Consider the following 25,947-nt stretch of genomic DNA (forward strand, 5'->3'; position numbering starts at 1 on the left):
GCTGGAGAGGGTAGGCCTGGGACCCCAACAGAGGATCCTGGCCCATTCCCCTTTAAAAAAAACACACATACTCATTTAAGTTTGAAATTCAATTCCACCTTTTTTTTTTTTTTTTTTTTTATTTAAGAAGTCCAGATCGAGTGGTGGCAAAACAACTGCCTCCATGGTGGTTCCTCAGCTGAACGAGCATGGGGTGGTGCCAGCCCCCCCATTCAGGGGTGCAGGAATGCGAGGGTGACAGATAGATGGCTCCGCCAGGAGTGTGAAAGTGTGTCCCTGCAAGGTGCCTGCCCGTGTGGGTACTTAGGGTGACACCTGCCAGGCAGGAGTCCCCGTGTATTGGATGTGGGTTTTCTCTGCCCTGGGTCTGGGAGCTGGTCCCGGGGAGTGGGTGTAGGGTGTGTAACTCTCCCCACACCAGCTGTGAGCGGCTGTGGGTTTCCTCCTGTCCCGGGCTACATTACCCCTCATGTGTTCCCACGTCTGTGTAGTGTGATGTGACCTGTGAGGCCAACAGGCCTGGCTGGGCCCTGGGAGTCTGTGCACAGTGCATGGTGGGTGGGTTTTCTAGGATGGGGACCTGGGGAGATTCAAAGCTAGAGGGATGCTGTAGAAATTTAATTTTAGGGGGGCTAGAGCCCCCAAGGTGCAGGATCAGGCCTGGCCCCAGAGGATGGAACCCCCCACCCCTCCTCCAGGGGGTGCAACTGGGGGAGGGGCCATGACCAGAGCTTGGTCTTCTCTGGATCTGTGGGGCGGCCGACACCCTCATAGATGCTCACTGTGACAAAAGAAGAGATTAGTTGATGGGGGACCCACATCAGGTCTCAGCCCCCATCCCCATCCTGGGGTACCCCAGAGGCCACCCTCCTCTGCTCCTTCGGATGCTAGGGTGGGGGGCCTGGAGTTGATCCCACCTATCCTGGGCAGCTAGGAGCCACCCAGAAAAACCCATGCAGAAGCTGTGGTGAAGCTCTGGGTCCCCTGAGCCAGAGGTGTGCTGGCCTCAACATCCCCCAAGCAGCATTTAACACAGTACCAGGCTGAATTAGGGCTCCCCAGTAGCTAGGCCATTAGCCACCTACATCAAACCAGCCCCACCTAGTAGATCCTGCAAGCACTGTGGCCTCGGAATAAGATCTGGCAGCTAGATCCCACTTGGCGGCAACGGCCCCAGACCCCAGAAAGCCCGCTGGAGACCTAAAACCGGTTTATGTAGCCAGGCTTCTCCAAGGCAAGTCAAGCCTGAGGTGGTCCCCACGCGAGGCAGCCCAAGCTGGGCTGAATGGGCGGGGGGCAGACCTGCCCTGGTACACACCTGGCGACCTGGGCCAGGATCTCCTTGATGCGGACGATGAGCTTCTCGTGCTGGGCGGGGTCGCGCTCGATGGCGCCGTGCAGCCGGGCCATGTAGAAGTCCAGGGTGCTGAGCGTGGGCGTTTCGCCGGTGCCTGGGGAGGCAGGGACCCGTCAGACGAGCCCAGTGGGGGATCACCACGGAAACAAAGATCAGAAGGTGGGGGTAAGAGGAAGGGGCCATGGGTGAGCGTCAGTGGGGTCAGGTGCGCGCGGTCAGGGCGTCTGGACCCGGGGAAATCAAGGTCAACTGTGGCAGAGGTCAGAAGATGGAAGATGGAGAGGGCGGGGTCGTGATGGGGGGATTCGGGAACTGGTGGGGGAGAAGTTGGCCTAGGTCAGCCGAGGAATGAACACGGAAGTTAGACCCGGGGAGAGGCGGGGCGCGAGGGCTACTGTGGGCGGGGCTGGCACGAGCAGCGTTCAGTGAGGACCGGGCCGCGGGGGCTTAGGATTCCCGGGAGTAAGGGTCAGCAGGGGCGCGTCGGTCGGACAGAGAAGCGGTTTGCGCAGCGACTGGGGGTGAAGGGATGCCAGAGTGAGGACTTGCTGGGCGGGGTCAGAGGGGGCGGAACTCGCGGAAGCCCGGGCAGAGCCGAGGTCATCGAGGGCGGGGTCATAGGGGGCGGGACTAGGTTGTTGGGGGCGGGGCCTCCACACCAGGCACTGGCAGCGAAGCGAAGCTGGCGGTGAGCGCTTGGCGCACCGCCTGGAGCTGCTGCTGCAGCGCCAGCGTCCGCCGCTCCTCCAGCGCCAGCTCCTGCTCCAGACGCTCGCGCGCGCTGCTCATGCTCTGCGTGTGCCTTTGCAGCACAGCGTTCTGCTCCTCGAAGGCCACGTTCATCTTCCGCAGGCGCCGCAGCTCCGCCTCCCGTGCTGCAGGCGGGGAGCCGGGTAAGAGCCTGACGCTTCCCCGCCATCCCCCGGCCGCCTTCCGTCTGCGGACTTCGCCCTGAGCTGTGTCCCACGCCAAGCCTTCCGTCACTGCTCTGTCTCCAGCCCCACATCTCAGCAGTCTGGGCTGCGAGGGCAAGAGAGGAAGGCACCCACTGCCTCCCGCCTCGATGCCCTCTTGGTTCAACGCTTGCTTCAAGAACTGCTGGTCAGCGCTCACCTTTGTTTTGGTCCAAGAACTCTTCAGTGAAGATGGGGACGTCGAAAGTCGAGAAGCCGTCACAGTCCCCACCCTGGGACGACAGGACAAGGTGGCAATTTTGAGGGGGGTCAGTCAACTCTCCTATGGGACATCCCCTAAGCTTGGGAGGGTCTCCTGAGGCTACCTGGGTCAGAGTCCATTTTACTGCCCCCCTCTCAATTTGTGTGAGTGCCCCGCCTCCACCCGCACACATCTGGACGGGGTGCTCACTTCACCCCATGAGCGACGGTCCTTGGTCACCCGGGGGTTTAAACACGCCAGACCTTTCTCGCCCCGGTGTTCTCCGTGGAGGAGGGACGCTTACCTTGTGTCCATTCAAAAGGGTATTCATGAGCCCAGAGCTGGAATCCTCTGGTGGGGGAGGGAGGAGGGCAGGGTCAGTCTCCCAGGTCTCCTCTGACCCCCTGCTTTGCACATGCTGTCCCCTCTGCCTGGAACGCCACTATTTCCACCAACACCCACCCCCTTCCCCCCACCCCCGCACCTGCTCATCCTGGATCAAAGGCCCCTCCTGGGCCCCTCCCCCCACCCTCATATCCATGAGTGTCCTATCTCAGTACAGATCAGCCCCGTTCACTCACAACTGTCTGGTTACATGTGTCTCGTTCCCACATGACCGTGAGAGACCCTTTGGCAGGGGGTGGGGTGGGGGGTGCATCGGCCTGGGTCACCTGTCTCAGAGTAAGCACTCAGCTGCCTGGAGGCTGAGGCCCTTCGCACCTTTCTTGATCTTCTTTTCCTGGATCTTCTCCGCACACATCTTGTAGGCTTCCGACTGCTGGTAGGCCCTCAGCTCCTTCATGTACTGCTGCTTCTCCCGTTCAGCCTCGTCCAAGTACCGCTGGTGGGGGCAGGGAGAGAAGGCTCGGCCCAGTGGCAGCGGAGGCCTCGCAGACTCCATCACTCAGCCTGCTGTACTACACTTTGCCACAGCTCCCTGCTGCCCTTCAGACAAAACTTCGCACTTCGCTCTGCTGCTCAAGCCACCTCCCAACTCCCGGACCTCACTACCTCACCCCAATTCCAGCCTTTTTAAACCACTCCCCGGTGTCTGACTGTCTGCAGGCTCCCACCTCTGGGCTGACCTGCCCTTCTAAACCCATTTTGCCTGTTGAAATACCATGTAGAGGGTGTACGCTGCTGGTGATTTTGTTACATTTCCTTGATGTTTTTGCAAATTTTAAATTAATTACCAGAACTTTAAAACCGCAAGGTTTCTAACAAAAATCCAGCATCCACCCTCGACTTCTTTTATAACGGTGTTTATTAACTTTTATGTTTATTCCAGCCAACTGCCACCCTCCCCTCCCTTCAACAAGCTGGAGAGAGCTAACGGGTGGTCAGTCCTCCCGGCAGAACGAAGGGCCTGCCACACCTGTTCATTGGGGGTAAGTGATGCTGATGGATGTCTGAGTGAGTGAGAGCAGGTCAGTCAGTGGTCCCGGGCCGTCCCCACCTGTTTCTCCGCCGGCTGCAGCTTGCTCCACTCGGCGCCCAGCATCTTGGTGATCTCGGGAAAGGGCAGGTCCGGGTGGCGCGTCCGGATCTGCTCGCGCCGCTCGTTCAGGAAACGCACGTAGCCGGTGACAGGTGCCTTGGGCCCATTCGGCAGGATCTTCTTCCGCTTCTTGCCCTTGGGCCAGCCGCGCTTCTTCACCGGCTGCAGAACCCAGTCGCGCTGTTGGGAGGGGTCTGGAGGGCTGGGGCTGGGCACAGAGGGGAAGAGGCGGGGCCCTGGAAGACTTGGGTGGGGCCTAACCACGAGGTGGGACCCAGAGGTATGGAAGTATGGCCTGGTCAGGGTTTAGAATTGGGAGAGTGGGGTTAAGGAACCCCTGGCCATGGGTAAAGGGATCAGAGAGGTACTGGGGACAGAGCATCAACCCAAGGATTGGGTTGGCTTGTGTTGTGGGCGTGTCCCCTGTATGGGCGTGCCTTACTAGCAGAGATTCCGCGGGTAGTGGGCGGGGCCTAGACAGTGGCAGTGGAGCTCTTGGGGGCGTGGTATCTGACATGGGGCAGGCCTCAGCTTGGGAAGGGAATTCTGGACTGTGGGCGGAGCCACAGCAAATTCAAATTTAGCTCGGGGCGGAGCTTTAAGGCTAAGGCCCACCGACACAGCAGTGCAGGGACTCTCACCTCCTCTTCGTGGGACCCCTTCTCTCCGGCCCGCGGGCCCTCGCCGCGCTCTTGCTTGACAGCCACCACGAAGCTCCCATGCTGTCCTGGAGCCTTGCCGCTCGCCGGCCTGTAGCCACGGGAAGCCAGGGTCATTCCCACTCCCCACCCCTGACGACGGATTTGGCAGCAAGAGGCCTGAGTCCTCAGAAGAGGGCTCTGAAGAGGGTCAGGATACGGAGGTTGAGATTGGAGCACTAGGGGAGTCACAGGGGACCTCGGAGAGACTAGAGCTACGGGACGCCAGGGTCACCCACCCCTTCCCCCACGACGAAAGCGCTGGCAGCTAGCGGCCTGAGTTCTGAGAGCAGGGGTCTGAGGAGGTCAGGATCCGGGGTTAGGGCAGGAGAACTAGAGAAGGTCAGCAGGCCACTCCTGAAAAGGACTAGAGCACGGAGGTTTGGGGGAAGCCCGTGGGAACTCCGAAGTGGGGGGGGCTCCTGTCCCAAGTCGGAGGAGTCAAGACCCTGGGCCCGGGGTTCGAGAAGCTCCAACGGGACGGGGTGGTTGCATCCCCGAGTGGGCTGAGGGGGAGGGGATGTCGCACTCACGCGGAGGCCGCGCCGGGCTGCTTGGGGCCGTGGGACATGGCCACTCCCGGCCGCACCTGGAACGTAGACGCGTGGCCAAGTGAGGGTCGCCCAAGCCAGCGATGGCGGGGCTGGGCTGGGAAACCCTGTAATGCCAGGTCCGGGGCGCCTGGGGGGGCCGGAACCGGGGGCGGGGAGGCCCTCGGGGGCGGGCGCCCCAGGGATCCTTTGTTGGGCGATCGCCCCCCAGGAGGCCTGGGTCCGCACCCTCCCGGCCCAGGAGGGTCCCCGCCCCGGCCCAGGGATCCCCGCGCCCCCGCCTCCTCGCAGGGCCCCGAGTTCCGCGGCTGTTTTCACCTCCAAAGAAACTTTCCCGGACCTCTCGGCTGCTACGACGCTCCAACCAACCGCCGGGAGCCCGCCCCTGCTGCCCGCTCCGCCCTGCACCGCCCCCGACATGCTAATAACGACTCGGCGAGCGATCGGATTGGGTATACCCATCCCCTGGGGCGTGACCATGCAGATACAGGTCGGCGCGCCCGTTGGTGATTGGCTGCGGTAGCCACTGAGCCGCGTGGGAGGTAAGTAGAGAAAGCTGCAGGCGGGCGCGTCAAGTTCGGCTGTGCTCGGCCGCTCTCGGGACCAATCAGGATGTTTTCAGGTTTCGCCGGGTGGAGCCTCTTAAAGGGCCAGCAAGCGCGGCTCAGACTCCTCCCCTGCTGAAGGCGAGACTCCCCGCCCCTGCAGGATCCGGAGACCTATGAGGCCGAATCCGGCCCCGCCCTAGTTGTCATGGGGACGGTAGTAAGTTGCTAGGGAAGGGGTTAAGGTCTTTTGGAGCAGTCCCTTTCCCCACTGCAAGGTGGGACCTGTTCTTAGCAGACCGGGTGGAGAAGTTTCCCGTTTACTGACTGGACTTAAAGCCCCCAACAGGGCCGTGCCCCACCCTGCATGCAAGAGCTTCTCTCCCTCCTGTGAAAGGGCCTCAGCTTTCTCTCCTATGCAATGGAAGCTTTGCACAGAGTCCACGTCCAGAAGGCCGGATGCAGCAAAGCTGAGACCAGGAGCTGGGCTCGAAGCAACTAAGAAGAATGTGGTGGGGACAAGAAAGCTGCGAGGATCTCGTGAAGATGAAGGGCCAGGAGACCCTGCTCTGGAGTCTTGGGGACCCCCAGGCAGCAGCCTGGTCCTCTTACAGCCTGGACTGTGTTTCCTCTGACCCCAGGATAATTGTGGTCACTGGATGCTCCTGATGGCCCGTTAGACCCCAAACAATCTACCCACAGCACCTTCCTGCTCTCGCCTCCCTTCATTTTCCTCCTCACTTACTCTGGCGACCTCAACGTTCCTTAGATATGTCCATTTCATTTATTCCCACCTCTGGGCCCTTGCACTTGCTCTTAATGCCCTTTCTCCAGGTTAAATGTCCCCCTTTCCAGTGAGACATTCCCAGGCTTGTACCCCACCCCAAACACCCCATCTTATCTTTGCTCCATATGTTCATTTCCTCCCTATAAGCTGCCTGTTTGCTCATTGCTATATTGCCAGCACCCAGAACAGTGCCCACAGGTGCTGTCAATGCATATATATTAAATAAACAAATAAATGTATAATGTAAATTTCTAACAGGCAGGTGCAGCAGCTTTGGAAAGCAGTCTGGCAGTTCTTCAAAAGGCTAAAAACAAAACAAAACATAGAGTTACCATGCGATGTACCCAGGAGTTAAAGAATGGGCTTGCAATACAGGAGACCCAGTTCGATCCCTGGGTCAGGAAGATTCCCTGGAGAAGGAAATGGCAACCCACTCCAGTAGACAAAAGCGCCTGGCAAGCTACAGTCTATGGGGTCGCAAACAGCTGGACAGGACTGAGAGACTAAACCACCAGCATCCAGGAATTACCGTGCAATGCATCCACTGCACTCCTAGGGACATATTCAGAATTAAAAACATACATCCACACAGAAACTTGTACATGAATGTTCACGGCAGCATGATTCACAATAGTGCAAAAGTGGAAACAAACCCAAATGTCTATCAGTTGATGAATAGGTAAATACTGTGGGCCAGCCATCCAATAGAATATTCTTGGCTATAAAAAGGAATAAATTGCTGTGTCATGCTAGGACAGGGATATGCCTTGAAAACATTAGGCTCAGTCAAAGATGCCAGTCACAAAAGGCCACACAGTGTATGGTTCCATTTATATGAATTTTCCAGAACTCCAGAGAGATAGGAAGTGGATTAGTGGTTGCCTGGGGCTAGAAAGTCAGTGGGCAGGGGCAAAGGAGGTCACGGGGCTTCTTTTGGGGTGATCAAAACGTTCTAAAATTAGGCTGCTTTGATGGCTGCATAACTCCATTAATGTACTAAAGTTCACACAATTGTACACTTTACACAGGTGCATTATCTGGAATGTGAATTAAATCCCAATGAACCTGTTTCTCTAAGAGGCATCCCAGAGCTGAGGAAGATAAGCTGTGCCCTGGAATTTTGACAGACCCAAATTCCACACCGCTCTGTTGCTTCATCAGATGTGGGACTTCCTACACCTGCTTGCCTCTCTGCTTGGTTAGAAAATGTCGAGGTGAGAATTCCAGCCAGGAGAATAGGAAAGACCCAACCTCCAGATCCTGCCTCTTTGGCTTGATTGACAAAGCTGATGTTGCCATAGAAACGTGTCCTTCCACTCCCAAGGTACTACACAAGGAATTCAGGGGTCTTCCTGTGCATGGAAAAGAAATGAAAGGTCTTGAGGTTGATTTTTTTTTTTTTTATTGGCATATAGTTGATTTACAATGTTGTGTTAGTTTCAGGTTTACAGCAAATTGAATCAGTTATACATATACATATATCCACTCTTTTTTAGATTCTTTTCCCATATAGGCTATTACAGAGTACTGAGTAGAGCTTCCTGTGCTGTACAGTAGGTCCTTAATTGTTATTTATTTTATATATACTAGTGATATAGATATCAATCCTAATCTCCTATCTTATTGATGTCGATTTTGAAAGCAGTTTGCAGCTCCTTGGCATCAGGACAAATTCCTTGCTGTGTGGATATTTTCTGGGAAAAATAAAAGTGTCTTGAATCCAAATGGCATTGCATCCACTCCAGTGCATGTGATCCAGACACCCACCCATCCCCAAGAAGCAACATGTAAGAAGCAGCATTTCTACTGTTTGACTTTATATCTTTCATTCTTTGATCTAAAAGCCGATACTTTGGCCCCCCAAAGTATAAATAGGTTTTTCCTTAGCCACAAACTTCTCTCAAGTCCTAGCTCTCAATAAAACCAGGAACTCTAGCTGTCTAACCTCATATAATTTCATGTTAGTTTCTTTGCATTCATTTCTATGCTCCATTTGGAAATGTAAAAAATATATTTATTTATTTATTTGGCTGCATTGAATCTTAGTTGTGGCATCCAGGCCCAGTTGCTCTACAATGTGGAATCTTAGTTTCCCAACCAGGGATCAAACCAGCATCCCCTGCCACTGGAAGAAGAGTTCTTAACCACTGGACTACCAGGGAAGTCCCTGGAAATTTTTATCGTGTGAAACCAGGAAGAGGGCCCCAATTTGTAGCCTGAGAAATACAAGATCCATTAAGGATGACTTAACTGTCTTTGTGAAATTAATTTTATGATGCAAGCAATGTGCAAATTCATTTCATTTGTACAAATTAAAGTTGTGTGTGAAGGCTACCAGACCCATACCATACTTCCCCTTATAAGCTTGTCACATTTCTTACCAAAACTTTTCCTACCTACCTATACACATACATACTCTGTGAGTCTCCTAGGGCTATAGGAACAAGGCACCACAAAGTGGGTGACTTGAACAACTGAAATTTATTTTAAAAAATAATAATAGGGGCTTCCCCAGTGGCTTAGTGGTAAAGAATCTGCAACCAATGCAGGAGACACGGGTTCCATTCCTGGTCCAGGAAGATCCCACATGCCTCAGAACAACTAAGCCAGTGCAACACAACTCCTGAGCCTGTGCTCTAGAGCCTGGGAGCCACGACTCCTGAAGCCGAATGCCCTAAAGCCCATGAGAGGCCACTGCAATGAGAAGCTCCCGCACAGCAACAAAGGGCAGCCCCCAATCGAGGAAATGGGAGGAAAGCTCATGCAGCAATGAAGACCTAGCTCTGCCAGAAATAGAGAATTTTTAAATGGTTAAAATATTAACTAATAATAATAATAAGTTAAAAGGACTTCCCTGGCAATCCAGTGGTTAAGACTCTGGGCTTCCACTGCAGGAGGCATGGGTTCGATCCCTGGTCAGGGAAGCTCTGCATGTCTTTGCAGTGTGGGGAAAAAAAAAACAAAACAGAGTTATGGGGACCAGAAGTTCAAGATCAAGAGCTTGGTCAGCACTGGTTCCTTCTGAGGCTGTGAGTCTGTTCCATGCTCTCTGAGCTCTCCCAGCTTCTGTGGCATCTCCTAGCCATCTGCAACCTTCCTTGACTTGTACAAGCATCACTGCATCTCCACCTTCACATTTATATGACGTTTCTGGGCGTGTGTATTTCCAAATTTCCCCTTTTTTATTAGGTCATGGGTTGTATTGTACTAGGAACCACCCTGCTCCAATTGTGACTCATCTTAACTCATTACATCTGCAATGACTCCATCTCCAAATAAGGTCACATTTGAGGTCCTGGGGATTAGGACTTTCACCTGGGAAGGCTGGGGGGCACAAAGCAAAACACAACACTTACACACACACACACGGGTGTGAATGCACTCCTATAAGGAATGTAAGCTCACGTCTTGCTTTTTTTTTTTTTTTTTGCCACACCAAGAAGCATGTAGGATTTGAGTTCCCTGACCAGGGAGTGAGCCTGTGCCCCCCTGCAGTGGAAGCCTGCAGTCTTACCCACTGGACCGCCAGCGGAGTCCCACAGCTTGCTTCCTGTGATCATATGATCAATCACGCCGTGAACATCCTCTGCAAACTCTTGAGTCCGCAGCCTTTGGCCCAGTGGCTTTATATGTGAAGCCCAGAGCCCTGCCTCTGGGGCTGGGTAATTTCCCACAGCAGGACCTCATCACCGCCTGTGTAACGAGCTCTGGCAACTTCTGGTTCTTCCTCATACGACTGTATTGCCGCCTTTGTTTCAAACGTTCCGAACCAGCTGTCTGGACCCCTTTTCCAGCGTAGCTAGGAAAACATGAAGTTACGCGTAGTTCCTCCCACCGCCGCCCTCCAAGCCCCGCCTCTTTGGCTTGATCGACGAGGCAGGCGTTGGGGCGGGGTTACCGTTTGGGGGGCTTTTTGTTTTGTTTTGTTTTGTTTTTGTTTTGCAGGGCTGCGCTGTGCAGCATGCGGGATCTTAGTTCCTCGACCAGGGATAGAACCCGTATTCCCTGCATTGGGAGCAGAGTCAACCACTGGACAACCAGAGACGTCATCCCCCTAACCCACGCCTCCGCGTTTACGTTTGTTTTTAATACTTATTTGCCAGCACCGGGCCGTTCAATTTCTCTCCATCCCCAGGAAGGATCAGGATGCGGTCGGCGCTCTCGTGATATCCCCGCCTTCGTTAGGCTCTTTTACAGAGTGAATTTAATTCAGGGGATTGCCGTCGTGAGCAATGAAGGGCCAAGGAGGCAAAAGCGAAACGCAGAGGCAACCGCTGTCCGAAGGAAGGGGTGTGGGGACGGGGTCTCAGTCTTTTGGGCAAGGGACACCCCCCACACACACACCGCTGCTGCTGGACTCTCCTGGGCTCAGGGAGGTGGCGCTGAGGCCCACCTCTGTGACTTGGGCAATTTACCAAACACTCTGTGCCTCAGTTTGCCCCACCGCAAAGTGGGCTAATAAGCATGTCTGCCTGTATGAGGTTGTGAGAAGGATTTAACGAGTTTAATTCAAGCACAGTGCTCGCGACCCGGCCTGGCTGGTCAGTGCTCCATAAAGCATTGGTTGCTCCTGTCCACGGAGACTGAAGCCTCTGGTACAGAGAATTTTCTAGTGTCGTGGTTTCCACCCAGGGGTAATTCAGCGCCCCTCCCACCCCCACCCAGGGGTCTGATGTCTAGAGACATTTTTGGTTGTCATGTCTAGGGCGAGTGGGGCTGCTCCTAGCATCTACCCGGTGAAGGCCAGAAGTGCTGTCATCCCAGGACAGCCCCCACCACAAAGAATAATCCAGTGCCAAGTGTAAGCTGTGAACAGGATTGGGAAACCCTTCTCAAGGGTCCAGGAAGTGCTCTATCCGCCTGATCCCGCTAAGGTCTCCCAATAACTCTAATCAGAGTTGCTCCTCTTCCCTGGTGGCTCAGTGGTAAAGAATCTGCCTACAATGCAGGAGCTGCAGGAAATGGGGGTCGATCCCTGGGTTGAGAAGATCCCCTGGAGGAGGACATGGCAACCCACTCCAGTATTCTTGCCTAGAAAATCCCATGGACAGAGGAGCCTAGCGGGCTCAAAGAGTCGGACACAACTGAGCATCATACACACTCTCACCTCCATTTTATACAAAGGGGAAACTATGACCCCGTAGCTTGCACAAAACTGCCTGGTTTGATCTTGGCTGTGGGCCCTGGGATGTAAGGAAATTTTTTTTGAGTGTTAGAACCTTCCCCCTCTGAGTGTCCGCCCACCCCCCACCCATTTTGGCCTGAGAAGTTCAAAGGTCAGAGAGAAGATCAAAGCAAGCACCTTCCCGATGCTGGATGGGGGCTGCCAGGTCATCCGATACTCAGCTGGAGGAGGAGAGCCGCGGGTCTGGCGTCTGAGGCGGCTGTGGACGCTCTGGGGGCATCAAAGCATGTCTGGATCTCTCCTGAACACAAGCCTGTCTGTCCTTCCTTTTGTCCTACCCAAGGGTTCAGCATTTATCTGTCCTTCCTGACATCCCTTCCCCTAGGCATGGCCTTCTCTGGTCTTCCCAGCAAATCTGACCCCACCCCCTTATTAGGGGGCCTACATGCCCCCTGCTGGTATCCACCCAGGCAGCTGAGGCCTGATTTGGGATAAACCACCTTCACCTCCTTTCCCACCCCCACAGGCTTTTTTTTTTTTGGCTGTGCTAGGCCTTCGTTGTTGCATGGGAACTTTCTCTAGTTGCTGTGCGCGGCCTTCTCATTGCAGTGGCTTCTCTTGAGCCTTCTCATTGCAGTGGCCCCTGGGCTCTAGAGCATATGGACTCAGTAGTTGTGGCACATTGGCTTAGTTGCCCCATAACATGTGGGATCTTCCCAGACCAGGGATCAAACCCATGTTCCCTGCGTTGGCAGGCTGATTCTTAGCCACTGGACCACCAGGGAAGTCCCCCCATAGACTTTTTAATCTGATTCTCCTCACCTTTTCAAAACTCTACTGTGGCTCAGTGACCTGAGGGTAATGTCCCAACTCCTCTGACATTCTGTCACCTTTCCTGGTCTGATTCTTCCAGTCCCAGCACTGATTATGGGGGGTTTGGAGGATGCGGCTCTGCCCTCACTTAGAATTGGGGCTTCAGAATCTTTGGGGCTCCAGCATTGCTCAGGCTGAGACCAGATCCAGTGAGTTGAATGAGTTCATTCATTAAGTAATGAGTTCATGAATGAATGAATGACAATACTCGGGGGCAGCTCTCTGGCTCCCCCAGTGTCAGGATCAGTCTTGTTCCTGCCATCCCCACAGAGTCAACTTCCCTGGTGGCTCAGACCGAAAAGAATCTGCTTGCAATACAGGAAACCGGGTGTGATACCTGGGTGGGGAAGAACCCTTGGAGAAGGGCATGGCAACCTACTCCAGTATTCTTGCCTGGAGAATCCCATGGACAGAGGAGCCTGGTGGGCTACAGTCCATGCGGTCACAAGTGAGCGACTGACACTTGCCAGAGTCAGGGCCGAGAAGTACTGCTGCTGCTGCTGCTAAGTCGATTCAGTCGTGTCCAACTCTGTGTGACCCCATAGACGGCAGCCCACCAGGCTCTGCCACCCCTGGGATTCTCCAGGCAAGAACACTGGAGTGGGTTGCCATTCCCTTCTCCAGGAGATCTTCCTGACCCAGGGATTGAACCTGGGTCTCCCTCATTGTAGGCAGACCCTTTACTGTCTGAGTCACCAGGGAAGTCCCAAGAAGTACTAGCTGGCTTCAATAGGCCAAAAACCCAGAGATGAGAGATGTATTGGTACTTCGACCAAACGACCCCTCCTCCCCCTGCTGGATCTGTGCCCAGGGGCTGCCAGGTTGATGCCTTGGGTTCCTGATCCACATAGGAGGCTGATAAAAGAGGGAAAACTCAACCATCTTTACCCACAGGTGAGACCTCTCCTGAAAGTGAGTAATTAACTCAAAGATATTGGAAGTCACAGGGAATTCAGTTGGAATCTTGAATCCACCTCTTGTCAGCTGCTTGCCCTCTGGCAAGGAATTTCTGTCTGAGCCTCAGTTTTCTCATCTGTAAAATGGGTGTGAAGTGTTGAGGTAAGAAAAGAGAGGAGGAATGCAAATAAAAAGCTTAGGCTAATAGGGTTGTATTTATTTTTTATTTTATTTATTTGTTTGGCAGTGCTACACGGCATGTGGGATATTCCTGCAACCAGGGACTGAACGCATGCCCCCTGCAGTGGGGCTTCTCAAGTGGCTCAGTGGTAAAGAATCTGCCTGCCAATGCAGGAGACTCAGGAAACCTGGGTTCAATCCCTGGGTTGGGAAGATCCCCTGGAGGAGGAAATGGCAACCCCCTCAAATATGCTTGCCTGAAAAATCCCATGGACAGAGGAGCCTGGCGGGCTACAGTCCACAGGGTCACAAAGAGTGGAAAATGACTGAGCGACTGAGTGACTGAGCACACCCCAGCAGTGGAAGTATGTAGTCTTGGGACCGTTAAGTCTTTGGAGTCTTAACCATTGGACCACCAGAGAAGTCCACTGGTAGTGGTAAAGTCGTCTTCTGGGGACTTCCCTGGTGGTCCAGTGGTTCAGACTTCCCGCTTCTATGCAGGGGGCTCGAGTTCAATCCCTGTTGGAGAACCAAGATTCCACATGCCTCAGAGGGTGGCCGAAAGTTGAAGAAAAAAAAAACCCGAAATTGAAAGGAAGCAACCTTGGCCGGGAGGAAATGTGGTTCTCTGATCTCTTCTTATCAGTTTATCAGAGATCTGGGTCTACCCCTATCTCCTCTGTTTTTCTACCAGGCTATCTCTCTTGAAGCCACTATTTCCCATTCACACCCATTTCAGCTCCTCTCCATGAAAAAATGTGTGTGGCAGTAGTTGGTCCTTATCAGTGTCAAAGTCTGGGCTGGGCACCCCTTGGGTTGCTTGAGCCTCAAGTTTACCTTTTTGCTTTTTCTTCTTTTTCCAGCATGGGGGATCCTAGTTCCCTGTCCAGGGGTCAAATCCACAACCTATGTAGTGGAAGCGCTGGGTCTTAACCACTGGACCACCAGGTAAGTCCCCTGAACTTTAAGTTTATAAATGGGTTCCCCTCTGGTTCCCAATTTCTGTCTGCATTTTTCTGCATTTCTGATTCTTTGCCTATATGTCCACTACTCAATCATTTGACAAATATTTCTTGAGTTCCTACTATGTGCCAGGCATCACTGGGGACAACCCAGTGACTAAGAGTGTATTCACAGGGATCATCATCCAGTGGGGAAGACAAAGGGTTACAAATGGGGCAGGGGAGAGCAGGATACTGTGGAACCCAGAGTAATAACTGAGTTGGGAGGAGAGGGTGCTGAAAAGGCTTTCTGGCTGAGAATATTAAGCGCTGATGCTTATATTCTTTTTAAAAGTTTTTACTTTATCTTATTTATTTGTCTGGGCCAGGTCTTAGTTGTGGCATGCAGCATCTAATTCTATGATCAGGGATCAAACCCAGGTCCCCTGCGTTGGGAGGGCGGAGTCTTAGCCACTGGACCACCAGGGAAGTCCCATGACGCTTAGATCCTTTTAAACATACAGCATATCCATTCTAGAGCTGGGGAGTCCCAGGAAGAGATGGGACTTGTCCCAGCAGGAGGAGCTCGGAGTGGATGGGGCCGGACCTGGATCCCGGCCTCTGGTTCCGGAGTGCAGGTTTTATACCACTGCTGGTGGAGACCCGGAGGCCGGGGGGAACTGCACCAAACGCTTGGAGGAACTTGAAATTGTGTGCGCGATGACCCAATCGTGGCGAGGGGTGCGGGGGGTGGGGGGTGGGGGGTGGGGGAAGGCGTTGGAAGGAGGATGGAGAGGGGTCCAGACCGCTGGCCTCAGAGTCACATGCACCTGACTCACGATGAGCCCCAAGGCGGTGTCTCGCTTGTGAAATGGGAGACTTGCTCCGCCTCCTGCTCTGCTGGGAGGAGAAAATCCACGTGGGCGCTTGGCACGGTCAGCGCTCATAAATGCCAGCTGGTGTTAATATTTTTATCATCCCCATTATCGTTAATAACTAATTAATTACAACTAATGTGTCCTCTCTGCGTCGGACTGGGTCTCTCCAGGCCAGGAAATCACCGGGCCCCAGGCGAGGTCGGACTCGGACCGCTCTTCCACCCATCCGCGTCCCCAGCCCACCCTGTCCTCCTTGGCCCACAAGAGGCCTCGTAAATTTGCGGGCAGCCTGAAACGGCATGGGTCTTAAGGCGCGAGTCTGATTAGGAGAGCCCTTAGCGTCGCCCCCCACCTGCGTGGGAGGGGGTCCGCAAACCAATGATAGGAAACGTGGGCGCTAGGACCCAGCAGCCCCGGCGGGGCTGAACCCGCTGGCACCCGGCATCGAGAACCTATTTGCCCCCGGGCCACGCCCCCCCTCGTGATGATTGGCTTGCCTTCTCCGGTATGCGGCTCCGATTGGCGAGAGTGGACGCCGCTCCCGAGATTCCCCTCCCCACCCGAGGTTGTCCCGGGTCCACCAGCACCACCCCTGCAAAAGCGCTCGGCGGGGTGGGGCGGAGGAGAGGCGCCCCTGGGAGAACTGGACGCGGCGATCCCGGCTTGGGGGTACAATCTGCCAGCGCCGGACGGACGGGCCGAGTCCGGAGCGCCGCCATGGGCCCGGGGCCCCCGGCTGCCGGTGCCGGAGCGCCCCTGCGACCGCTGTCCCTGGTCGCGCGGCTGAGCTACGCTGTGGGCCACTTCCTCAATGACCTATGCGCGTCCATGTGGTTCACCTACCTGCTGCTCTACCTGCACTCGGTGCGCGCCTACAGCTCGCGCGGCGCCGGCCTGCTGCTACTGCTCGGCCAGGTGGCCGACGGGCTGTGCACACCCCTGGTGGGCTTCGAGGCTGACCGCGCCGCAGGCCGCTGCGCCCGCTTCGGCCCGCGCAAGGCCTGGCACCTGGTCGGTAAGCCCCAGTCCGGCCTCCCTCATCCGACTGCCGGCCCCTCTGTCCCACTGCTCAGTCCTCTATCTGCGCAGCCCATGAGCCTTCCCATCGGTCCACTTGACTGCTCTGTAGTCTTTGTCTGTCTGATGGCTGACCCGTGGAGCCTCCTCCATGTGACTCTGGGTGTGACCCTCTAGGGTCACTTTTCTTCATCTGTCTGACGCTCAGGGGCACCCTGAACCCTCTCTGGGTTGGATCTTCCTGCCAGTGCCTCCACTGTCAGTCTGTCTGGTCTGGCCTGACTTCTCTCTGTTTGTATGAGAGTGACCACCGATGGCAGCTCAGAGTTAGGTTGCCTAGAACCCCGTGTTGCTCTCTGTCCCCTCAGTGCACTTTGTCCATATGTCTTCTGCCCCATCTTGGGCAACGTGGCAATTGGTGACTTTGGGGAGCTGCCCTGGGAACTGGGTTGTGGGCTGGGTGAGCCAGAAAGGTCAGGGTTCTGTGCTTGTCCCGCTGATGGGATGGGGTTCTGCAGAGAAGGTTATGGGGTTACCCTCTGTTCCTTCTGGGGGAGTTGCCTGGACTAGAGGGCTGTCTGAGAGGGGAGGAGGTAGGTATCACAGGGCTGGGAGTACCCTCCCCAGTGCACACCCCTGATAAGGCCCAGCTCCTAGAGTCCCTCCTCTGCCCGCCTGGACCCTGGGCCCTGAGATTAGCTGCGGGCCACTTTGCCTACTGTTCTCTCCCTGGCAGAAGTACTAGCCACATCCTGGCACTTGGGGCACGCCAGGCATTTCAGAAAGCAAAGCCAGGAATCCTGCCACTTATGAGAATTCAGGGTGGTAGCTTTTCAAGTGCCAGGAGGGCCGGCTAGTATCTCCCTGCCCCCTGGAAACAGTGACTGAAGAGGCAGTTATTTGCCCTGGGCCCTTGTGAGTGACATATTTGCAAGGTTCAGCAGACCTCCAGGTTGCCTGCAGGTGGCCAGCTTTGCTGTGTCTGCAGCGGCTTAGGGCTGGATTTCAGGTTTCTTAGACACTGAGCACGCTCAGGCTGTTAGACAAGCAGCCAGGGAGGGGAGCAGGTAGAGGCAGGTGACTCAGACCGCAGATGGAGGTGTCCCTCCACAGGCTCACATTGGGATCGCTTACAGAGCCAAACCCACAATCTCGAATGCAATTTTGTTCATAATAGTTGGGTAGGCTTGTTGACACACACACCAAACAGGTCGTTCCTGGGCCAAAGAGGTGTGAGGACTCTTTTTGTTTTCTGGGATGGACAGACGAGACCCTTCTAAGGAGACGGAGCCTGCGGTGGGTAGGTGGCCCTGGCAGTGGATGCTGCCTGTGCCAGGGCCCTGGGATGGGACCTGGTAGCAGCGCTACTAAAAAAGCGACTTCCCCTTTTGTAATCAGAGGGCTGAGCTTCAGTGAGGGTCTCACCTGACCCCAGACCAAAATCTAAGTCTCCTAAACTGAAGGCTTTGTGTTTAGGCAAAACAGGTGTGGGGCATGGTGCCCCAACCAGATATCAAGGCATCTCCCTGCACCCTCCCCCTGCCTTGGGGTTAGCACATAGGAAGATCCAGGAAGATCTGTGGGGAGAGGAAGCCAGGGTGGCCCCTTGTGAGGCTTGATAAGGTGACTTGAATAAAGGTCACCTTGGCCACAGTGCCCACTTTCACTCTATTTTGCCCCTGAATCTGTGGGTAGTGGGGACGGACTTGATGTTCACCTTAATGAGCATCTGTGCTCCGCTTCTAGCCCACGGAGGACCCAGAGAGCACATGGATACTCCTGTGGGGTCCAGGTTGGGGCAGGTGGGTAGACTGGACTTCATAAGGAAGAAGCAGAGCACTGGAGGGGGCATTAGCTTGGGGGTTTTGGAGGATGAATAGAAGTGTGTGTTTATGGGGCAGCATTCCAAGTAGTTGAAACAGCATTTGCAAAGGTGTGAAGTCTCATGGCTTTGAAGTTGCTGAGACAGGAAGTGGCTCAGAGTAGTAGGAGCTCCCAATTTCATTAACTCTTAATCCTCACACCCATCTTGTGGGGTATTTTCATTAGCTGCCTTTTCTGGAGGCAAAGGCCCAGAGATGTAAAGTCACTTCCCAAAGTTCCGCAGCCAGGCAGCCTGGGGCGCTGACAATGGTTAACTACCTGAGCAGTGGCAGGGTAGAGTCCGGCCACGGCAGCACATTCTTCTGACCAGAGTCTACAGTTCCTGTCTGGCCCTGAGTGGCAGCCAGACCTCCAGGCATCTAGAGGGGCCCGGGGTGCCCCTCCCAGGCACCAGTTCCAGAGAAATAGTGAGGGTGGTTTGGGTTTCAGTTCCCAATCCCTGGACTGCGGGGGCGGGCCCAGGGTCTGGGGGATGAGGTCACCTCCGGAGCCGGAGCCGGGGCAGGAAAGAGGAAGAACTGAAGTCTGACTCTAGGCCCTCCGGGGATGGGAGGAGAAGGGTGGAGGGCTGGACTCTTCGTTCCGTAGCTCACTCTGTGGGCCTCAGTTTCCTCATCAGGAAATGGGGTTAATAATAACGTGTACTGCTTTGGGCTGTAAACAGAGGCCACTGTTATTATTCACTCACTGAAAAGATCTTGGTGTGCCAGGCTCTGTAATGGGTGCCAGGGACACAGAAGTGACTTGGAGAGACCTGTTACCCACCCTCAGACAGACAGGCAGACAGAGAATTCCTGTGAGTGCTAAGGGATGTGAAGGAGAGAAAGCAGGGTTCAGACAGTGTCAGGGTGGGGAGGGGACTGCTGGCAATGGAGCTGGTGAGGGGGCAGCTTTTTGGAGGAGGTGACATTTGAGTTGAGTCCCAAGGGATGGAGAGGAATGGGTCTTGCTCAGATGTCGTGGGGAGAAGCATTCCAGGCAGAGGGCACAGATGGTGCCAAGGCCCTGGGGCAGGAGGAAAAGCTGGAGGCCCAGTACCTGGAGCAGAGCAAGCTGAGGGGAGGAGGGGGGAGGAGGGGAGGGCAGGGAGGATACGGGGCAGGTCGGCAGGGCCTCTGAGGCCTCGGGAAGGACCTGTGCTTGTTCTGAGGAATTAGGGTATTTTCCAGGAAGAGGCCCCCTCATGCTCTGATGGGGACACTAGGGTTCAGGGAAGGCAGGGTCCAACCAGCCCCACCCAGCATCACCTGGTAGGAACTGGGAAGAAAAATCCTCCTTGGTGGGGAGGCAGGAAGGGGAAGTGGTGGGCACTTCCCCAGGGGACCCCTCAGCGCTCTTTCAACTTGCTGCATGGCCTCAAGCTCTGCTTCAGTTTCTCGAGCTGTCACCTAGAGGGCGAGCTGGGGGAGTCCTGAGCTGGCATGGGGCCCCCCATTGCTGCCCCTTCCCCCTCGTGGTTCGGCATGTGACCTCCTGTGTGTGCTTCCCCGCCGCACACAAGGGGCAGGTAGCCTGGATGGGGAGGCCCAGCTCCTCTGTCCTGTTTGGGTGTGTGTCCTCAGGGGGACCCCTAGATCTGTCTGCCTTAGTTTCCCAATCGGTCACAGGGCTGTGAGCCCAGGGAGCCTGGGGCTCTGGCCCTCACTCACTGTGTAGCCGTGTCTGTGTCTGGGTCTGGCCCCATCCGGTTGCCTGGGGGGCCCAGGGCCGTTGGGAAGGCCTGCGATGTGCCCTCCCCATTCTGCTTGTCCACAGGCACCATCTGTGTCTTGCTGTCCTTCCCCTTCATCTTCAGCCCCTGCCTGGGCTGCGGGGCCGCCACACCTGAGTGGGCCGCCCTCCTCTACTACGGGCCCTTCATTGTGATCTTCCAGTTCGGCTGGGCTGCTACACAAATCGCCCACCTCAGCCTCATCCCAGAGCTCGTCACCAACGACCACGAGAAGGTGGAGCTCACAGCTCTGAGGTACCACCTTTGGGGCAGGGCAGGGTGGGGCAGGGGGCCCAGGGCAACCTATCACATCTGAGCTCTGCTTGGCTGTGTGGCTCTGGGTCTCAGCCCCAGAATGGACATCCGTCAATCAATGTATCATTAAGCTGTTGCCGCGTAACAAATAGCACCACATCAGCAGCTTCAGACAGCACATACGGGACTGCCTCACAGTTCTGGCAGGTGAGGAGTCTGGCTTAGCTTAGCTGGGTTCTCAGCTTCAGGCTTGAGGCTGCAGTTGAGGTGTTGGCTGAGGTTTCAGGTCCCTCTGCCCCGCTTACGTTGTCATCATTTGCTGTGTTTGCGTCCTTTTAGAAGTCCTGGCGTTTGCTGCTGCTTTGTGGCCAGCATGAGAGTCTCTGATCTCAGGGACGGTGTGTGAGCCTTCTTCTTTCTGAGGGTCACTGGATTAGATCAGGCCCACCCAGGATGTGCTCAGTCGTTCAGTCGTGTCCAACTCTTTGCGACCCCATGAACTGTAGCCCACCAGACACCTCTGTCCATGGGATTTTCCAGGCAAGAATACTGGAGTGGGTTGCCATTTCCTTCTCCAGGAGGCCCACCAAGGATAGTCTGTCTTAATTACATCTGCAAAATCCCTTGATCTTTGCCATAGGATGTTATCTTAACATGGCCTGACATCCCATTGTATTCATAGGTTCCATTCCCCAAAGGGGGGAGGTTAGATGGAGAGGAAGCAGGGCAGGGGGATCTCTGGGCATCTTAGCATCCTGCCTGTCACATGTGGGTACAGCTGGCCCCCAGCTCATCCACTGACTTGCTTAAAGGTGGCGATTCTAGGTGTGGTGGTAGCAGGAGCCCTTTAGAACACTTGTTGTGTGTGAGCACAGCAAACCATCTTTCATTCTCATGACAAGCCCAGGAGGTTGATTGACATGTACCCAGGGAGAGGGTTTGAGCAGAGCGGGGCCTGTGTCGGGGGAACGGGCATCAGGAGGTGACTGTTGGGCAGGAGGGATGTCTCTCCTGCAGGTGGACGTTCAGGCATGAACGCTGGTCATGAGGCCCCACCTGTCCGCAACCCAGTTCCCCATTAGGGCTGGGAGCTGCAGGCACTAACGGCATCGGGGGATTGCCCAATGACCGGGGCCCCCAAAGGCCCCAGCTGCAGGGGGCGGGCTGGGCTCATAGAAGTCAAGCTCCGGGTGCTTTCTACCCACAAGAGCTTTACCAAGCCTGCCTCGTGACTCTGTGGGTGTTCTTGTTTTAACTTTCAGAAAGGGAAACGGAGTCCCAGTGAGACCCAGAGGCTCCTTATCTGGTGAGGCCCTGGGGGACAGGGCTCAGGGGCTACAGGCAGGTGCGGGCCCAGGTGACTCTGCCCAGTTGAAGCCCAGGGTTTCTGAGTATCTCAGGTCTCTGGGTTGCAGCCCTGACTCGGCCCTGCAGGACCTCGTGGTGGAGTCTTGGTTCAGAGCAGGAAGTCTGATAACGTGGAGGCTGGGGAAACTGAGGCCAGCAGAGGATTTCCGGGGACTACCTGATGTGTTGGTGGCTGACATCATGTGGCCAGGACTTCCCCAGGCATGGCCAGCATCTCTGACTGGGTGACCGCCTGGGAAGGAAGCGGTTGTGTGGCTTCTGGGTGGCCTCTCTGAGACCTGACTGTCCCGCAGGTACGCCTTCACTGTGGTGGCCAACATCACCGTCTATGGAGCTGCCTGGCTTCTGCTACACCTGCAGGGCTCTCCCCACACCGGCCCCACTGAGGATGTCAGCGACCAGCTGGGGGTCCAGGATGTGCCAGTGTTCCGGGTGAGCTGTGGGGGCTGGGAGGGGTGCTCCCAAGGTCCTGAACTTAGGGTTGGGGCCAAGTGTCACTGCTGACCCCTCTCCTACCCGGTCCCCAGAATCTCTCCCTGCTGGTGGTGGGTGTCGGAGCTGTCTTCTCACTGCTGTTCCACCTGGGCACCAGGGAAGGGCGCCGGCGGCAGGTGGAGGAGCCCGGTGAACACAGCCCCCTGTTGGCTCCCTCTACCACCCAGCCCTTGCTGCTCTGGAAACACTGGCTTCGGGAGCCAGCCTTTTATCAGGTATGACAGCGGGGAGAGGGAGGTCAAACAAGGTTGGGGTTGATGCTTCTCCCCAACCAGGGCCCTCACTGTGCCGGGCTGCAGGCAGAGATGGCAGACACTAGAGGAAATGTACCCCTTCCCAAGTCCACACCCAGGACAGACATTACTAATAGATCCCTGCCATCTTCTCCACCTGACCAGCTAGGCGGTCACTACTAATGGTCAGGTGCCAGCTGCAGGGTGGCGAGCTACAGGGTGACTCATCCTGACTTGCAGCCCTGCCCCCCTGCCCCATGCTCCGTGTGTTCCTAGGTTGGCCTGCTGTACATGAGCACGAGGCTCATTGTGAACCTGTCCCAGACGTACATAGCCATGTACCTCACCTACTCCCTCCACCTGCCCAAGGTGAGCCGGGTGGGCAGGCTGGGGCAGGGGTCCCTGCGCCTGCTGAGCCAGGCCCGACGTGCTTGCGCCCTCTCCACCCCACAGAGGTTCATCGCCACCATCCCGCTGGTGATGTACCTTAGCGGTTTCTGCTCCTCCTTCCTCATGAAGCCAGTGAACAAGTGCATCGGGAGGAATGTGAGTGGGAAGGTGGGGAGGGGGGTGCCCCCAGAACCTTGGCAACTCCGGACAGAGCACCCACATCCTACAGGAACCCCAAGATGGGAAACGAGTTGTAGAACCTGGGCTTTGAGCACACTGTGACCACCCACAGCCCTCTAGAGGTCAGGAGTGGGGGTAGTGGGTATGACTGAGGAACCAAACACTTCACTTGATTTCCTTTATTAACTCGTGTTGAGACATGAGTAGCCACCAGTCTCTAGTGGCAGCCATGACAGACAGCTTAGCTGTAGAACATGCGCTCCATGGATCACTCCGTATCAGCAGGCTCAGAACCTCGGAATTCTCTGAGGTCAGAGTGGGGGCTCCTTAGGGATGACCCAACTCAGTCCTCTTGTTTGCTGGGGCTGGGGGCCGGATTAGAGACCAGAAAGGGCTGGTGTCTGGCTCAGGCCTGCCCAATGAGGTGGGCCTGACGCCGGGCTGGGTGCTCTGCAGATGACCTACTTCGTGGGCCTTCTGGTGATTCTGGCCTTTGCAGCCTGGGTGGCGCTGGCAGAGGAGCTGGGCATGGCTGTGTATGTGGCGGCTGTGTTGCTGGGCATGGGCTGTGCCACCATCCTTGTCACCTCACTGGCCATGACGGCTGACCTCATCGGTCCTCACACGGTAGGGCTGCTGAGTGGGGCCAAGTCGAGGTTGGGGACTGGGGCCGAGCCTGGGGTGCTGACCCCCCCGCCTGTGTCCCCCTAGCACAGTGGAGCCTTCGTGTATGGTGCCATGAGCTTCTCGGACAAGGTGGCCAATGGGCTGGCAGTTATGGCCATCCAGAGCCTGCACCCCTGCTCGTGAGTACCCCATCCAACCATCGTCATGTCTAGTAAGGTGTGCCAAGCCTGTGTTGTATGCCAGGCACTGCCCGCAGACTATGGATTCCATGACTGACAGAAGATCCCAATACAGTGGTGGTGGCCTCAAAGTCAGGGAGACCAGGTTATTCCCCATTTCCAGCACCCATTTATTCAGAGTGGACAGTGTGTCCTGTGCTGGGCGCTGACCACACAAAGATGGGTTGGATGACGGGAGTGGACAGGGCAGTGGGAAAGCCTGGAATTCCTGTCATTCAGATCCTTAGGCCTTAGGGTTCCAGGCACAGTACTATCCAATGAATAAATATGTATGAGGGCGTGAAGGACACTACTTAGGGAGGCCCACTAGGGAAAGAGGTCAGGAAGGCCTCCTTGAGGTGACATGAGATCCGAGACATGGTGGATGTCAGGGATTTCTAGGTAAATGGAGAGGAAGAGCCTGTGCAAAGGCCCTGAGGCAGGACCAGGCCTGGTGTGTTGAAAGAACAGTGGAGAAGGCCTGGGTGTCTGGAGAGTGAGGAGGCCAGGGCAGGGAGGGGATGGTGCAGGTCGTGCAGGGGCAGAAGCAGGGGAGGATGACTGCAGGAGTAGGGGGCTGGGGTGGGGGTGGCTCTGAGCCCTGTGGGCAGAGGAGGGGTGGGCCTGACTCAGTTGCTCACTGAGCCCTCTAGTGGCTGCTGGAAGGACAGATGGGGCAGTGAAGGAGGGAACGGGAGGGGACTAGGGTGTAGGGTGGTGAGGGTGGTGCTGGGCTGGACTGGGTTGGGGGTCCCGAGGGAGGACAAATGGGGAGTCTGGGATAGACTTTGAAGGCAGAGCTGACCTTATTGGGTGAGGTATCAGATGCTGGAGGGGATAAGGGGGTGGAGGGTGACCCCTGGCCCTGGCCTGAGTGCCAGGAAAGCTTGGGCACCAGCTGAGAGGAGTAGGAGGTCCAGCCTGGAGCCGGAGGGTACCTAGTGATAACTCTCACTCCCTCTTGCTCCTCCCCAGCTTGGAGCTCTGCTGCAAAGCCTGTGTGGCTTTCTACCACTGGGTGATGGTGGTCGTGACGGGTGGTGTGGGCGTGGCCGCCACCATGGCTCTGTGCAGTCTCCTGGTCTGGCCCATCCGCCTTCGGAGATGTGAGTCGTAGGCGCCCCCACCCCACAAAAGCCCCAACTAGTCCTGGGTGGTGGTAGGTCTGGGACAGCGGGGCCAGAACTGGCTGGCCCATCCCCCCAACCCCACTCCCACCGCTTTTCTTGCAGGGGACCCTGGAGCCTAGCCCTGACCCCACTCGGTGGTCCCTTGCCCTTTGTAAATTAACCTCGACTGTGAACATCTGATGTCCAGAGGCCTGGAGCAGCCCCTCTGCTCCCTCCCCTGCATTGTCCTGTCTCTGCCTGGCTGTGGGTGGAGGTCAGGATGGGTGAGGTCCCAGCAGCTTATCCCTGCTGGGGTAAGGGGAGAACACCGAGCTGGTGGGATTCTTGTGATTTGGTGTACTCCAGTGCCAACTCTTCCAATACTCCTGCCTGGAGGAGTATTGAAGTATTGAAAATCCCATGGATGGAGGAGCCTGGTAGGCTGCAGTCCATGGGGTCGCTGAGGGTTGGACACGACTGAGCGACTTCACTTTCATTTTTCACTTTCATGGATTGGAGAAGGAAATGGCAACCCACTCCAGTGTTCTTGCCTGGAGAATCCCAGGGACGGGGGAGCCTGGTGGGCTGCCGTCTATGGGGTCGCACAGAGTCGGACACGACTGAAGTGACTTAGCAGCAGCAGCAGCAGTGCCAACTCTAACCCACCTCCCACCGTCTGGATGATAGAGGTGCTTTGTGTTATGTGGGGCCGGATATGAGGGTCGTGGGTCCAGGGGCTGCATGGAGCTCAGCCCTGGCCAGCCAAGGGTTTCCTGGGTGCTGGAAGGCCCTGGAGGACAGAGCTGTCGCTGAGCCTGCCAGGAGCCCAAACCCTGGCCGTGGAGGCGTCGAGGATCCGCGTGCCTGGCTGGGGTCCCCGAGTGCAATCCCCTGCGCCCAGGCCACTGCTGACCGTGAATAAAGAGCTGCCTGGGGCCAGAACTCTCTGCCTTGGCGGTTTGCCTGGGGCCCAGG

At 56.0% G+C, this 25,947-nt stretch overlaps 2 protein-coding genes and 1 long non-coding RNA gene across 10 annotated transcripts; 2 read left to right on the top strand and 1 right to left on the bottom strand.

Annotated features, from left to right (window-relative positions):
• Positions 1–80: 80 nt before the first annotated feature.
• Positions 81–5,626, bottom strand: HMG20B (high mobility group 20B). Its single transcript, NM_001038054.2, is given in 10 exon segments — positions 81–781; positions 1,319–1,451; positions 2,017–2,232; positions 2,471–2,543; positions 2,817–2,863; positions 3,233–3,353; positions 3,969–4,172; positions 4,652–4,760; positions 5,242–5,297; positions 5,578–5,626. Coding segments are annotated over 9 exon segments (954 nt in total). The 5' UTR covers positions 5,280–5,297; positions 5,578–5,626; the 3' UTR covers positions 81–768.
• LOC100849681 (uncharacterized) lies at positions 1,827–8,316 on the top strand. Of its 5 annotated transcripts, none has more exons than XR_009495207.1 (3): positions 1,827–2,561; positions 3,801–6,024; positions 6,233–8,316. It is a non-coding gene; the product is annotated as an uncharacterized lncRNA (long non-coding RNA). The 5 variants fall into 5 exon arrangements; XR_009495205.1 differs by having other exon boundaries at positions 3,801–5,801; positions 5,882–8,316; XR_003035522.2 differs by having other exon boundaries at positions 3,801–3,900; positions 5,551–8,316.
• A 7,763-nt stretch (positions 8,317–16,079) lies between these two features.
• MFSD12 (major facilitator superfamily domain containing 12) lies at positions 16,080–25,914 on the top strand. 4 transcript variants are annotated; one of them, XM_024995023.2, is made up of 10 exons: positions 16,080–16,500; positions 20,142–20,352; positions 22,014–22,152; positions 22,248–22,430; positions 22,725–22,817; positions 22,902–22,994; positions 23,475–23,645; positions 23,730–23,824; positions 24,839–24,969; positions 25,096–25,914. In XM_024995023.2, the coding sequence occupies exons 1-10, from the start codon at positions 16,203–16,205 to the stop codon at positions 25,110–25,112; spliced, it is 1,431 nt and encodes a 476-aa protein (XP_024850791.1). In that variant the 5' UTR covers positions 16,080–16,202; the 3' UTR covers positions 25,113–25,914. The 4 variants fall into 4 exon arrangements, with proteins under 4 accessions (XP_024850791.1, XP_024850790.1, XP_024850792.1 ...); XM_024995022.2 differs by having other exon boundaries at positions 23,735–23,824; XM_024995024.2 differs by lacking the exon at positions 23,475–23,645.
• The last annotated feature ends 33 nt before the right edge of the window (positions 25,915–25,947 follow it).

This window comes from Bos taurus, chromosome 7 (assembly GCF_002263795.3).
Source record: "Bos taurus isolate L1 Dominette 01449 registration number 42190680 breed Hereford chromosome 7, ARS-UCD2.0, whole genome shotgun sequence".
Lineage (NCBI taxonomy): Eukaryota > Metazoa > Chordata > Mammalia > Artiodactyla > Bovidae > Bos > Bos taurus.